The sequence below is a fragment of the Pocillopora verrucosa genome, chromosome 12, assembly GCF_036669915.1.
Source record: "Pocillopora verrucosa isolate sample1 chromosome 12, ASM3666991v2, whole genome shotgun sequence".
Classification (NCBI taxonomy): domain Eukaryota; kingdom Metazoa; phylum Cnidaria; class Anthozoa; order Scleractinia; family Pocilloporidae; genus Pocillopora; species Pocillopora verrucosa.
The window spans coordinates 20,723,208-20,738,751 of record NC_089323.1 but is presented as its reverse complement, the minus strand read 5'-3'; the positions used below and the strand labels follow the sequence as shown (position 1 = coordinate 20,738,751).

The 15,544-nt window shown below is 38.4% G+C and overlaps 2 protein-coding genes across 3 annotated transcripts; both read right to left on the bottom strand.

The window, feature by feature from the left end:
• Positions 1 to 767: 767 nt before the first annotated feature.
• Positions 768 to 8,787, bottom strand: LOC131779447 (tolloid-like protein 2). 2 transcript variants are annotated; one of them, XM_059096002.2, is made up of 7 exons: positions 8,675 to 8,787; positions 6,792 to 6,830; positions 5,643 to 6,023; positions 4,742 to 5,134; positions 3,524 to 3,958; positions 2,180 to 2,524; positions 768 to 1,904 (listed from the first exon to the last, which is right to left on the bottom strand). In XM_059096002.2, exons 1-7 carry the CDS (start codon positions 8,784 to 8,786, stop codon positions 1,723 to 1,725), a joined length of 1,887 nt encoding a protein of 628 aa, XP_058951985.2. In that variant the 5' UTR covers position 8,787; the 3' UTR covers positions 768 to 1,722. The 2 variants fall into 2 exon arrangements, with proteins under 2 accessions (XP_058951985.2, XP_066015131.1); XM_066159034.1 differs by lacking the exon at positions 6,792 to 6,830 and having other exon boundaries at positions 8,675 to 8,784.
• Positions 8,788 to 8,813: 26 nt separating this feature from the next.
• On the bottom strand, positions 8,814 to 15,538 carry LOC131779448 (uncharacterized). The gene is made up of 8 exons (XM_066159035.1): positions 15,095 to 15,538; positions 14,009 to 14,070; positions 13,573 to 13,658; positions 13,115 to 13,429; positions 12,407 to 12,709; positions 11,842 to 12,144; positions 10,863 to 11,153; positions 8,814 to 10,247 (listed from the first exon to the last, which is right to left on the bottom strand). The coding sequence occupies exons 3-8, from the start codon at positions 13,616 to 13,618 to the stop codon at positions 10,030 to 10,032; spliced, it is 1,476 nt and encodes a 491-aa protein (XP_066015132.1). The 5' UTR covers positions 13,619 to 13,658; positions 14,009 to 14,070; positions 15,095 to 15,538; the 3' UTR covers positions 8,814 to 10,029.
• Positions 15,539 to 15,544: the final 6 nt, after the last annotated feature.

Below are 15,544 nucleotides of genomic sequence, written 5' to 3'. Positions count from 1 at the left end.
TTGTCTACATTTCCTCCATCATTCGACCAGAGAACTGTAAACACTACTTGTTATGAAGTGTTTTCTTTCAGCTTTGAGGGAAGATTAGTTAATGGATCATACTGTTCTAAGTCAAACGGTTAAAAGACAATGACACAATTCAAAGCCGAATGCTGAACTTTTTGTCCCGAGAGCTCAGTGATTTACAGAGAAACTGAACAAATTACACCTGTCTATTCTTATTTCGGCATTCGTGCTGAACACCTTCACGTCATAGTAAGCAACTGAGCGTTTCTTTCAACAGAACTAAACTAAAAACGAAATAAATCTAAATTATTTGTGAGAAAGGGTATTTTTCACGATGCTCCTACAGAAAATCTACAAAAAGCGATGTTCAGATAAATTTGAACCACTGACTAAAATGAAGGAACCCATTTTAAAGACAAAGGAATCCATCACATTTTTTCACACTGTAGCTGCAAAAAAAATTGACTAGAGAGCGAGAGAATATCAACTAGTTGGTTTTTTTTGTTAGAAAGTGAGTGCTGATATTTACCGGGTATTTACACTGCCTTTTAAATCAAAGTTTTACACGAATTTTTATTTTTGTGCGCCGTCAGTTTCGAGCGTTTCCAACAGCCAGAACTTGATCACAAATGCATTAAAGATGTTGATATTTCACAAAGAGGAAATAATATCACATGTATCAAAATCGACACAGTGAATAGTTTCCTTCGCAGCAGTTGTTTGGTCATCACGTAACGCGCTGCGAAGAATACTACGGAAAATATTGCTCTCTGCGATTTTATTAATTACCTTTTTTGCCGCACCCTCTGCTAAATACTGTGGGCGCTCTCCCGGTTATTTCATTGGTGCATTCTCAGTTACATTTGTACATTGTACGGACATCTTCTCTCTTGTTTTCAAATTCTTTCCACCAACCTTAATTCCTTTCCGCGTAATTTTTCTTTGGGTAGGAACATTTGTGTAGGTTTTTTCGTTGATATTTAATTCTCAGTTTCAGTTTTGCAAGTACAACGTCTCATAAGTTTCAGTTATAGCCGTTGTGCCCAGGTACCTTCTCACTCCCTCCAGCTTCTGTTTGAAAATATTTTTGCTTTTGTGACAGGTTTTTTACAACCTTTTGTTGTTAACTGCTAAGAGAGAGAGGTCGGGATGTTTCTCAGTTGACACGGACGAACTGGGAAACACTAAAACAGAGCACAGTGGTACTATACTAACAGGTATCGCCTGTAACATTTACTGCTTTTACAACTCTATTGCATGTGCGTCGAGTAATTAGCTTCCTGTGGCTGGAAACAAACGAAAACGAAAAAGTGGAAACAACTTTTTACCTACAATTTCTTATGACCGTTTTGATTCAATTTTATTAATCCATATATTTTGATTTTAAAGAGAATATCTGATTTTAAGAGGAACTTCCAAAATTGTACATTATATACATGGGCAGTGAAAACCCACTTACAAGAAGTTTGGCGGGACCTGGAAATATTTTCTCTTTTACTCTTAATTCATGCATGGTTTCCACTAAAGGCTGTGCACTTCATTATCCTAGCTAAACCAACTACATTCTTTTCCAGTGAAGCCAGGACCACTATGCTTCAAAGGCTTATTCGTGAAAATGGCGCACTTCGTTCTTTTCGGTTACCACTTGGTCAGCCGCACATATCATGATTCTTCGGCATTTAAACTGTTTTGTTCACATTGTGTATTTCATTTAGTTTAAAACTGACTGTTGGTTGACTGTGTTCTCATCCGCTTTATTATACTGGCTTTGAATGAAGACCCTCGGCGGTCACGCTCAGCTGCTGTCTTCCTTCTCCATATTACCACCATTGTCACGCAAATCGCCACAACAATGATTGGAACCACTATCCACGGAACGATCGATGCCGCGTCTACTTCTACAGAGGTAAGAAAACAGGTGAATCACCTTACAGTGTAGCTGTAAGTTAAAAGTTACTCTTCTACAGTTGATTCCGATTATGGCAAAAATTAGTTTGTTCCTTTACAAAATATGATTTTTGTCTATAACTGAGAGTATTTCAGCAAAGTTTATAAGACAGGATATAAATTTCTGAAAGAAAAATCATACGAAAGATTACTGGTAATTACCTTTTATTTTTGTTGCAAACTCCGCACGAAAGCCAAAATCATACGAAATATCACTGGTAATTACCTTTCTCTTTTGTTACAAACTCCGCACGAAAGCCGCGGTTATTTTGCGACTCTGTTACAACCATCCTCACGGTTAAGTCGGAATCAGATGTCAAAAGGCCTTGAGGTTTTTTGGAACCACAGAAGACCTCCCGGCCGACTTGCAGTTTGCTCTTTCCATTGCAAGACATTTCAAAATCTTGTACGTCCATTTCTAGAATATGACCATCCGGAACGACAAGACGCCAGGTACAAGTAATTATAGGATAGGAATTTGGATACCCTGGGCTTACCAGAGAACCTCTGCTACCTTTCAATGTAACGAAATTTTCCTTGTTTAAATCAGTTCGACAACGGCTTGTATGACCTGACAAAAATTAGGAAAAAACTTCAGTAAGTCATATATTCCCTGTACGTTTCAATTCAGGTTGGATATAGATTACGAGCAGTCCCTCCTTTACGGCGAAGTCCGGCGCGCGAGTCGAAAAAATCATTGGAAAAACCACAGGGAGCTCTTGTAGTGACTCCATGCATGAGTGAGGCGCTCGAAAAGTAGGGACTACACACTAGGCCCAAGAGTTTGAATTCTGCATCGCGCTCACAACGCAAAAAGATGATTGGCTATCAGCCGGAAATCCGTCAACAAGCTTTTCGAGCGCCTCACTCATGCAACTCTCGCGGCCCATCGACATTACTCAAGAGCTCTCCGAGCTAGCTTCAATTTTTTTTCAACTGATTTTTTTGGACTTGCGCGACGGACTTCGCCGAATTGGAAGGACTGCTTGTAGTCTAGGTTGGAAATGGAACTAATTTCATATTAACAAGGTCCGAATATTCTATATGTAAATGTTACTGAAGCTCTTTGTTGTCCGATATCTAAAACATATATATTTTCTTTGTTGGCAAAGTTTTCAATATGGAGACGTCTTGTCTCAATTTTGTTGATTTTAGCCGTGATAAACGAAAACCTCCTTGTGATGACCGCCCTTTTTTGCTACATACTATAAAAACATATCTGGCCATATACTCTTATGTACATCGTTCACAAACACAATTTGATATGGTCGTAATTATAATAATAATGATGATGATGAAAGGTAACACTAACAGGGAAGTGAGGTTAAATTTCAAAAGTAAAATTCTGCACTTCAAGAAAGAATCCACAAATGCATGCACCAAGGCATACTTGCGATATGTGCGCTCACCGCACTTCATGCCTGAACTAATTGTTGACCAATTGAAAAACCACCAAGAAGTAACAGCCACAAGAGGTATCAGCAGCTAACCATCTATGTGAATTAATATGATACACAAAGGCAAATCTCTCTGTTTCTTAAGTATTTGGAAAGGCTAAAATTTTATTTACCTTGCGGAGTAACTTGGTAAGTTCCATAAAAGCCGGTGGCCGAGTTGGGATCCACTGGCTTATCACTACTGTAATCCTTTCCATTTGAATAGTTAGAAGTGAAAAAAATTTGGAGTTCATTTCGTGTTGAGTATATCACTTGCGGTTGGACATCTTTGCAAAAGTGACCCCAAAAAGAAGTAACACTGCCAAAGTCGGTGGTGAAGTAATCATCGACTCGCATTAGCTCTTCTCGATGACCCTCTTCTTCACATTCTCCTTTAATATTCAGCGAAGTGAAAGAAAGCTTAACACAGTAGCCATCGGGTGCCTTCAGTCGCCAAAAACACGAGCTGACAGAAGGTAATTGGAGAGGGTAATCTGGTGACGATAAACGCCCCACTGAATTTTGGGTCAGGTTAAGTTGAATGATTCTGTTGTTGGGGGTACATACACCTAAAACAAAAAGAGTTTCATTTGATTTCCCCTTGGGATTTCGAATGAGTGACGCTTGATGAGTTAGGCCGTTAACGATTCAGCTGTAAGCAGTGCTTACAACTGAAAGAAAAAAATAATAATTTCAAACACGTCTAAACAGGCTGCTCCCCTTAGCAATAGGAAACGATTCTGCAGTTAGCAGTGTAATCTTAACATGTGCACCCAGAAACGAGGGGTTCTATAAAAAAAAAAAAGCTGTGCTACGCTTATCCTAAAAACCACTAAAAAATCACGTTTCCACGCTTTTTTTTGCCAGATGTGGCAAAAAAATGCGTGGAAACGTAGTCCTGATCTAAAGCAGAAGCGCGATACCACTAGGAAAGGGTAAACTAACCTGGTTGCACCACTAATCATAAAGAAAAATCAGTGATTGTAAAGACATTTTACAAGGAGTTGGAATACCAAAATTATAACAAATACAAAAAGAAAGTGGTCAAACCAAAGACTGACAGACCTAGAATGGCTTAATTTTCCAGCGAAACACTTAAATAATCCGAAACTTCCATAATGCTAGGCGAACTTCTTCTACGTGCCATCAGAATATTAATTCTTGTCTAATTCGTTCCCATGTCACTCCAACGTCAGAAATTACCTAAGTGGGGACTTTTGTGACGATTTTGCTGTAAGGCAGGCAGATGCCGTGTCATTAGGCACAGATCAACTTCAAATTCTAGCCCCCTTCGTTATGTCAGTGTGTGAGATAGAAAGCTATGCCTAAAGATATGTCTAAGTTCAACCTACCTCCGGAAATTGCTTCAAACTTAGCGGAGAACCTCCGTAAAGGTTTCTTCCCGTCTGATATGAACGTTACGACGATCCTTGGTCCGACTGAATATATTGTAGAAGGTTTATTACTTCCACAGAACTTTCCATAGGGTGGGTCATTATCATTGTAGCTATCTCGCACATCCACGTAATCAACTCCATCGCAAGTATCCTGCCCTGCGATTTCCCCCAGGTGGAACACGCTGAAGTTAAGCTTGATACGGTGACCGCTGGGTACTGTTATAGTCCAGCGGCATTTCGTATCGATGTTGTGAGACAATGTATTAAGAGGGCTTTGAATGGTGCCATTTGTGCCGCTCCTCATTATGTTATTGTTTGCATCGGGGTCATGTTCTTGGCTACAATCCGCTTACATCGTAAGTTGAAGAGATAAACAGGAAATACAGTTAAGCGTCTAAAAAATAAATTTCAATCTAATCCGCCTCTCTCTCACAAAAAATTGGTATAGATTAAGATCAACATTGTTTAGGGTTGCAATTTCCAATTCAGTTCCTTATCCTAAGTCTGTACCAAAAAAGAGCAAATTGTTACAGCCAAGTTCAAATTAACAATTGGGCGTCGTCTCGTTGTTGGTGGAAAAATTAAGTGACTCTAAGAACCAACAAACACATTGTGTGCTTTAATTGGCTGTGTGTTGACTAACAACAAAAACATACTGAAGAAGAAATGTGACTCATAGAAGAACTCCTTAGTGGCTACATCATGCCACGGGAAAGGTTTAAAATTCTTATCCATCGTGCTAGTCAGAGATATATGTAAAAAAACTCAACTGATTATGCGCAGGCTGCATCAGAATTATATGAAATGTTTGCAAACAAAATCACCTCCCTTAGTGGTTTCTTATTATTTTTCTTACCTGGTGACACCAGCATTAATGAGGCATAAAATCCTTGATGTGTCTGCCCAGGCTCAATTGATGCAGTGTATGTTACCGTGAGAGTGTTCAAGTTGTACGTAGAGAAGACGTCATTAGGTATTTTTCCGCAATATCGACCTAGGACTTTGTGAACATCGTCTCGCACTTCGGCTATTTCTACAGACGCCTTAAAACAGTTCGAACTGTTTGTTATGTTGAAGGAACTGAAGTGAACTTTAATCTGGTATCCTAAGGGAACGAACGCTTTCCACGAACAATAAACCGACGAGGTTAAAAAAGATGCTGTAGGACTTGAAATGTTCACCGATGAGTTTGTGCTTGACAACCACACTGATCTATTAGACATGGTAGGAGTGCAATCTTTGCCAATTGTCATACAGATACAAAATAAAGCAAAATTTCAGTAAAGGTGTCTGAATAATGATTGAAAATATATCGTAAAACAAATAAAAAAAGAACAAAAACCTTTTTCATGAGACTATGAAGACTTGACCGAGCATCAAAGGAGGCTTTTAAATTTATCAACGTAAGAGTTCAGTAAAATACAAATATTGTCTCACTATTGACAATCTTTTCCTCTTCCGGTCGCGACATTAATTCTGCAGCAAACCAGGCTATGACTTTGCGATAACGAAATGTCTTTTTGAGACACAAACACATAAAACGTCTTCTCGGATAGGACGTAAAACCGTAATCCATAGGACGTAAAACAGTAGGCCCCGTCTCCTGCAGGGTTGGGGTAGGAGACGTTAATTTCCCACGCACGAGATTACTGTGAGGTGGATGTCCTCCCCTGGGGTGGGATGGGTGGAAGATGTAACTTGTAAGGCGCATCTGAATATATTCATATAGATATTTGCGCCGAATAAGTATTTATTAAATTAAATTAAATTAAAACGAGGAGCTTTTAACGCAGCTTTTGCTCTCATCCTCAAACTAAAGAGAATTCACTCTTGGAAAATATCCAAGGTTTCTTCTTCTATTTGTCTGGTCTCCATGGAGGTATAGAGATATATTTTTGCTTTCTCTTACTTTGAACAGCTGCTCGAGCACATCACTCAGTTACGACTTGAGGATGTGTACGTTTCGATTTAGCTTTGCGAATTCTGAAGTCAAACTTTAGCTCACCTAAAACGCCACCATAGGTCCGTTTCCATTGGATAAGAACTGCAATTTATGATTAAAAAAACAAACAAACAAGAGTACCCGATCAGCGAATAGGGCTTCAGTTAGGTCGACTTTCTATACTTAAGTGAGGGAAGCTTGACTTTGGGCAAATTGATAGTTTACGAGTAAATGAGCAGCCAGCAAAAAACAAAAAGGTGATTGGGTGAAATAGAACCTAAGACACAAATTAAATGTAAACTGAGAAGGATGATAACTTGAGGACTTACCCAACAGGTACATGACCAGTGCTAATGTGTCATAAATAAATTTCATCATATATGTATGGGTCTGGCGGTCTATTAGAGGATAGTAATGTTTAAAAGTGGAGGTGGGAAATCAGATGATTTTTGCGGCAATGCAATATATTTTGATAAGTTTTCACTATATCAAGAATAGGACTTTCACATGTCAGAAACTATGATTAGCATATTGTAATAAGTATACGTCTGAGAGATAGGAGACACCTTTCATCTGTCAACCGACATGTCTTCATTTTTCCTTTGTTTGGTGGTAAACGTAAAGCCATCACTACAATAGTTCATGGACTGTTCATACAATCTGGTACCTTATTGCGCTTTTTTGCAATAACAGAAAAAGGAACGGATATTAATCTGTGGCTAGGACACAATACATTTTCTTCTATATCTAAATAAAACTTAACTTTCAAATGCAGTTAATAACGTAGATTTTTCAAGAATTAAATAAAAAATAGCAGAAAATGAAACAGTACAGCGCCTTTTTGTTTCTGTGGGGAAGCTTCACGAGGAAAATAAGTGAGCATCACTGTACAATTTTACATAAATGTTTCAAAACTTCGTGAGAGGAGAAGAATATGAAAGCGATTTAGAAATAAAACGTTCTCTCGAATCTAAAAGATTATCCATTTACTTTTCGAATGACCACATGATAAAATAATTACAAAGAAGACGGCTTAATGAAGTACTTCTACTCGACAGCTGGAATGACCGATGCCTCTATAATTTGTTTTTTACCAGTTTTCTTTGAATCTAGCAATGCCCATATCTTTTTATCAAAAAATTATGTTTGTACTACGTTTATGAAAAAAAGGCCAACCAGCATAACAGTAATGCAACAGAATTCCCCAGTCAAACAACATGGTCTTTCCTAGGAAGTTTTTCAGTTGACAAGCAGGAATTTTCGTCGAACAGTTGGCGACTAGCAATCAAATAAATCTAACTTCGTTGATCTACTTGGAGCAGCAATGCATAATGTTTCAATATTTTATTTCAAATCTACTTCTGTTTCCTGCAGATGTCAAACTGCTGATGCTTTTGAATTATTGAATTTACGTCATAAAATACTCAGTCAAGCATGAATTCATAGGGAATGGCACCCGACTAAACATAACAAGTTCATCTGTGTTTACCAAATGCATGAACTAATTTTTAAACCATAGCCGTGTTATCTTAGGCCTTCTAAATCGTGAATGGTTGCAACTGCATGGTTTAAGCTGACCAAAGGCCAAAAATAGACAATCGACCGACAGATGATTTCGAACCTCCTAGGCTCATGATTTAGGTTGATATGTCATGAATAATATTATGATGAAGTTATAGCATGTGTACTTGAATCCTCTTACAATTTTAAGCAATAACAACAACTCGGTCATGAAGTTCCCTTATTCTTATTCCTGTCCTCCGATGTGGAGGACGTGAATTCGAGAAGCCATCGCGTGATGCTTTGCTAACTTTTGTTTGAATACAAGTCTAACCGTTTGCAATCATTATTCAGTGTCTTACGTCTCTAAGAAGTCATATTTACATAAGCTTCACCAGTAAAAATTCCTTCGTTACTATCGTCAACATACTACCTTCTAAACTCACCTGTATAAACCATCATTGCTACCCATTTCGACATCATTCTGCAGTAGTAGCTAAGCAAAGTCTGAGTGCAAATGGATTTTCTCATTAAATCGAAGAGAGGCTTAGTAATCATTAACATTTTATTTATGGAAGCCAGTCACGTCATCCCCTTGACATACGTCATTACTAGCAAGCCAATAGACAACCTTTCAGTACCCGTCGCACTCTAGTAGAGTATTCATATTCTCTAAAAAAAATTAAACTCAAAAGCATTTGCTGGGATCAGGAAAATAGTGACTTGGTCGAATCTGTCTGTCACGCTATGCTAGGCACTTAAAATATTTCTTCACGCACAAACGACCACATATAGCTCACACCTAGATTTCATTCTTTTTGCTTCTTTGAAACTGTGGAAATGTCATCTTTGACACGACTTACATGTATATATGAACACATGCACGTACTCTTGAAGGGTTTGATGATGCTATTGCGAAAGCAGAAGGGGGATAAGAAACATAAATACAGACTTTATCAAAACCCAATTATTTCCTTAATTTCTGGGACGAAAAATGTAATCCATGTCACGGACCACAAACAAAGAGACATAAATAAATAAATGAATAAATAAAATAAACCGCAAGGACACCGATAACTTATGAAACTGTACTTAGAAAACGCCATCAAAGCTATTTAAAGACAATTTTTAATCTCTCGTTGGTGGAGCGTTGCCTCTCCGAGGTAAAAATCAATGTAGTCATCAGTTAGTTGCTATCTTTGTTTCTCAATGGTATAAAGCATTATACTAAAGCGCATTCTCTGTTCTAAGAGGTAAAATTTAGGGCTGGTTTGATCTGATCATATGGGGCAAAAGAACCACATGTACGCTACTGATAACTTTTAAGCCTATGTGTGTTCAAGAACACTGTGGTGAATAACGTATCTGACAGAGAACAAAAGAAATACCAGTTCTATTCATGAAACGAGGTTAAACATGGACGTACACAGTACTTAATTTTACCAAAACCATTTTCGCTAGCCAGTTGAAGGAAGAAAACTGGCTGCCGACAAAATTTTCTGAGTTCCGCCAACCTGTTAGCGGCCGAACGAAAGAGAGGACAAGCGACAAACAGCGCATGCGGGATGCAGTTTTTACTTTGTCTGATACCCGCCATTTTTTAGCGCGCCCGCCTTTTCGCTCGTTTGCACTTAGCACAAGCTTTAGTATCATTGGCTCCTTCAATAACCTCAAAGTGCAGACGAGATAATATCTATAGAGTGTAAAATGTACGATTTTTTCAGCAGCGCGAAAATTTGCAGAAACGGCGGTCATTCCATCAACTGTGGTTAACGTATTTACATTAGTAACTTGTAGGAGCTCAGCTATTAAAGTCGAGCTCGTCAGCTTCGTTGTTATTTCTGACTGATTTTTGTCTGTAATTCAGCATGGCCATCTCCTCGCGGTTTGTTTCCTTCAACTGTTTTTTCCTTCGTCGATATATCTGCGCCATTTTTAAGAGTATTAGAACAATTATAAATATTCCGAAGCAGATAAAACAAGTGGTGATTATAGCTATAACTGTTCCGTTTTTAGTATCTGCAAGGGAAAAAAAAACGATGGTGTTAAAGAAAAACTTGAGCGCAAGGTATTGAGATTAGTTTAACTAGGCGTGAAGTTAAGAAGTCTCTTCCTGAGAGAATGTTTGGTCGATCTAATCTTGTCTTAATTTGGAAACTTAAAGAATAGCTGAAAACGCCCACACCTCTTGTCGTGAGGGGAGTTTTAACCAAAAGAAAAAGTGCAATGATAAAGGCATTATCACAATCGTTGAGGAGGTCAGTGGGAAGTTTTTACACTTCTCTATAGGAAGAAACGAAAACTTTGAAGTTTTCTACATTAGGGACCATGAAACCAACTAATCACGACAAGCTTTCAGTTTGAGGAAAGTCAAATTTCCTTGTTCCTCAGGGTTTCATCTTTATTTAGAAGGAAACAAATTGTCATGTGTTTCTTCATCAGGGCTATGATTTTTAACCCCAACGGAAAGTGTACTATCAATAGTAGGTCAGGCCATCAATTGTTGATGGCGACAATGTTAGTCTTTGCCAAGCGATAAGGTCATGGTATTACTTCTCCGTACTTCGTTACATCTGAGTTTCTACTCTTATTGATGTGAACCTCAGTATATTTTGGGAGACTAGGTTCAGTTACCTTTAGTAGCTGCCTCTTTCAGTACCCGTATCTGACAGATAGTGATATTGTACTGCTTTACATCGTCTGATGTGGTTACTTGACACGTATATATTCCAAAGTCAGCAAGTGAAGAAACCGTCACATTTAAAACTCCATTTCCACTGCTATTAAGAATAGATTGCCCCTTTGTCCATTTGTAATTGGTCGGTTCGTCAACGGAAGCGTGACAAAACAAAGTTATTTTATCACCTATTTTCGAAGCTACACATTCTTGTTTCATGGAACCAATCCAAATTCTGTACGGATCATCTAGGCAACAAAACGTAAAACAATTACGTTGAGGCTAAATAATGTAAAAGAAGAAGCACTAAAACGGAAATTAATTGAGAAAATTTTATTGTTCGTTGGGATGTGACACTTTCATACAAATACACTGTTCGCCGGCTTGCTTGTTTCATTGAGAATGTCAATTCAGGGCCTTGTAAGATAAGGGCAGGAGTATTTTTGTATTCTTTGTTATCATAAAAAAAAAGTAAATGATAGGAATTTTAAGTATCTTTTGCAATAAAAATTATGTGTCTAAATTTGAATAGTGTTACTCACTCTAAAACTCGGCAGGGGACCACACCCTCCCACGTCGTATGCATTCGGTGTCGACCTCAGAGTACGTTCCTGCCTTTCTGTTCTAACTACGGTGGTGCATGACAGCAGAGTTTACGACGTCTCTAACCATTTATATTTTTTATTAGCTTCATCAGTTGTTAACTGCTTTAGGATGAAACATCACTGGTCAAGAACACACCAATTCAGTGATGAGACAAGCTGTTTCAGGCTTTTAAATAATCCAATTTCCCGCACGAGGTATGGGGAATCAACCTCTTATAAACATTGGTTTAATATAGTTGTTCAATCAGCGAGTTCACGAGGATATGTTTAGGTTACAATTAAGTTGTTGTCGAGTGTTAGCCCTCTTGATATAATAAGAAAAGTATATTACCGTTTGATTTTATCCTCATTGCTTCACTTGATGCACTCGGTGTGCTTTTCCAACTCTTGTAAAGCGCCAACACCCTGAAACGATAATCCTGATCTTTCTTGAGAGCAATAACAGTTGCTGTGTTATTACTAACAGTACATCCTGTATCAGTTAATTTTTCCACACATTCCACCGCTTTCCATGTAGTTTCTCCACAGCATTTTGCTTCCACTGAGTAGTTTGTGAACTCAGTGGGAGTTGGCTTCCAAACTAATGTGATAGATCTATCGGAGCTTGAGACAAATCGTGGTACACTCGGATCACCTCAAGAAGGGAAAAATTAAATCCATGATACACATACTCGAAGTGCAAATAATGATGACATAAAGTGTCCACCTGTGATCAAATCTGATTCGATTTGGGAGGCGGAAGATTGCGATATTTGACCATTAGTTACTGATGTTGAGTATTTTTCGATATGTGTGAGTACCAAATTACGAAGAGTTGAGGTTGTATTGAATGGAATAGGACTACTTGGAGGGTTTTTTCCCTCACTTTCTCAACTGAAAGTCAAACGAAACCTTACCTAATTCCTTCGTAGCCATTGACTCCGATACCTGACTATACACCAGATAAGGAGAAACAAGTCGTAGGTAGTATATGTGCCCGGGGCTCAGACCAGTAAGAGTTATTATGGCCTTGGGTACCTTGACAACGCACGATCCAACTACATTGCTTCGTCGGCGGCATTTAGTATCATACCATTTGTCAGTTGTGTTCGACCATATTTGTATTGTGTACGTTATATCTGTCACGTCAGGTATGCTGCACTTTATTGTAAGAGAGTCCAGTGTGCTTGAAACATACTGTGGTATTGCCAACGAGATGCCTGCAAGATACAAATTCGCTGTTGTAGTTTAGTGACAAGAATACATGAGAACAGACGAGAGTCTGTTTGTGTAGGTTACATTTTCGGCACCTTTCGACACTTCACTGTAATCAATTATGATAACTGCGCAAATTGTTTTCCACATTCCTTGATTTATGACAAAAAGGAAAAAAAATCAAGATGCTGATTAGAATTGTATATTACAGCATCAATACTCTCAGGTATTGGGTCAAACTTGTCGAACACTTTAAGATGAGCTGCAATCAAGTAGTTCTAAATACTCGACGCTCAGCCAATCAGAAAAAGCGTGACGTGGTCAAGAAAATGGAGACCTCTCTTATCACATAAAATAATTATTTGACCTAAAAATACTGACAACTTACCAACAGCAGCAACAAAACTCACCCCAGCTTCTATCAGAACACGTTGCTCCAGCAGCAAGACCTTCATTGCAAGTGCGTTTTCCCCAGCCAGAGTTAACACAATGAAAAAGAGAACTCTCATTTCCAACGCATTGTACGTCAGTTAGCCACAATGTATTATTGCTCTGCTTGAAAGTGATATTTTGGTAATATGCTAAGGCTTCATTGTAGCCCAACAGTCGGCAAAGAACATTAGCATCCACCAAGTCCCACAGTTCGCCACACACTGAACCCCAGGCGCCGGAACGACGTACTTCAACTCGGCCATCTCTTGCAGTCCGTCCTTGGACCAAACGCACTACAATAAACACGATTACGCGATCATTAAAGTGTTCAGTCATTGGGTTTTTTTTGTTTTTTGTTTTTCTCCGAACAATATTTTGTCGCTCCCATTTCCTGATCTTGCTATATTGTCTTAAAATTAAAAAAAAAAGAGCTTACATTCATTGCCCTGCCCTGGATTGGACAGGGGATTATGACTCCTCATGTTGATTATAGAAGTTCAGGCTTTCAGGAAGAAAGAAGTTCTGTTGATTATAGAAGTTCAGGCTTTCAGGAAACGTAGCCCTTGTCGGGTTACGTTTCTTGAGATACCTCAAGTTAGCCTCTTTATTTAATTTTGTTTGCTTTGTTTCTCGAGTACAATGTTAAAAAAATGCTCTGTTATCTCAGTTTTATTAATCGGTACAAATCGTTTATCTACCTTAACAAAATTATAACAATGTGTCTTTTATGGTGGTGATTTTTCATCACGCATAACAATGACTACAGGCGATATTTCAATTTTGTGCATAATTATGTGCTGGTTGCCTTTAATGACTGTTTCTAATTTTGTTACAAATTCATTACCGACAAAAAAGGATTTAACAGTTCTTACATGTAGAAGCATGTGCTATTGCGTCACTGCGTCTTTTGCCCACGTCTTCACGGAGAGCACTCCTATCAAAACATCCAGCCGGTTAATAATGTGTAAGGTCAGGAGCCCATTACTGGGCTCATAGTAAGGTACATTATTCAGATTTCATCAAGCTGACATCATCTCATAAAGGTTACTATATCGACAACAATACATATGGTTTACGTATATTTCAGCGGTTATTCGCCGTTACGTTCTATTGGTTAATCAAAGACTGATTTCTTGCTCTTTCTCTATTTATTACGTCACGACGGAGGGTTTTGGCAGTCAGAAGATCAGTTTCCGGGTTATGTTATCTTCCAACCGAAAAAATAGCATGTAATAACAGTCTGTCAATCTAATTAGTCTGATAAATATGTAAGGAAGATTGCAAGAAAAACAAAGTGGCGATAGAGACTCACAAACTCGCACAAAATTAAGCAGAGTAAGCGTAAAAGGAACTGATTGCCTTACTTCACCCTTTTACCTTCGATTCCTCCGTACACATTTGGAAACGGGTTTCCGCAAGAAAGATAATGACATAGCCGTAAACTTAATTATTTTCGTACATTGTCCTGTGTTCAACAATTCCCAATTAATTACTTTCTAATAGCTCTTTGTGCACGCACGGTGTAACTTGGAGTCACGAACCGTTCAAATCGTCAAGGCTTCTTACACGTCAGCATGCACAAAATGCTTGAACAGAATATTTCTCTGTGAGGATAGTGCAAATAAGAAGAGGTTTGAAAACTCTTCGTGCCAAGGGAAAGCAGGGTAGTCGATTCACAGTCATAATTCCTTCGTTTTAAGTGCCAGATATATGTGAGGCATATTTATATTTCTACAAAATCAAGTAACATTTTCGCTGCTGCTAAATAAAAAAAGGGTTAAAGGCTCGGTTGGACATTTCATTAAGATCTTTTGTATAATTGGAAGGTTTAAAACATCCTGTAAATGCTGTTTGTAAACACCTAAACCACGCGATAGAACAAGGTTTGTTACACCTGATAGAGTTCACGTAATATATTCGTGTTGATTGTGTTTCTGATTTGAGTGCGATTAACATACCTGCCAACAGAATAAGCGGGTTGCCCTTGTTCCCTGCATTGTTTTGAAAGGTCGTACTGTTTACAAGGTACGTCTGTGTTCACTTCTGCTTGGTACTGCTGGTATTATTACTGTAATCTTATGACTTTTCATGTGATACGAAATGACGCGTATGCACGTAGCATGAAGGTTCTACGATTTAATTAACGTGGATTCTACTCAGGACAATGGCCGCCCGGATTAACAGTAGTTATACGCGCTCTGTTGATTTGAGAAAGTTCATCTGTGATAAATGAAACAGCTGCAGATTCTGTCCTGCATACGATTATGTCTGTTTTCGACATGATTTAGAGCTCCCCCGGCATAAAGAGGAAATAAGAACACAAACCACACTGAGGCCAATTGTATCCTATGACACGAGAGAGACGTAAATGACTTTACAAGTAAATTAATACAGAATTCGAAGACAGC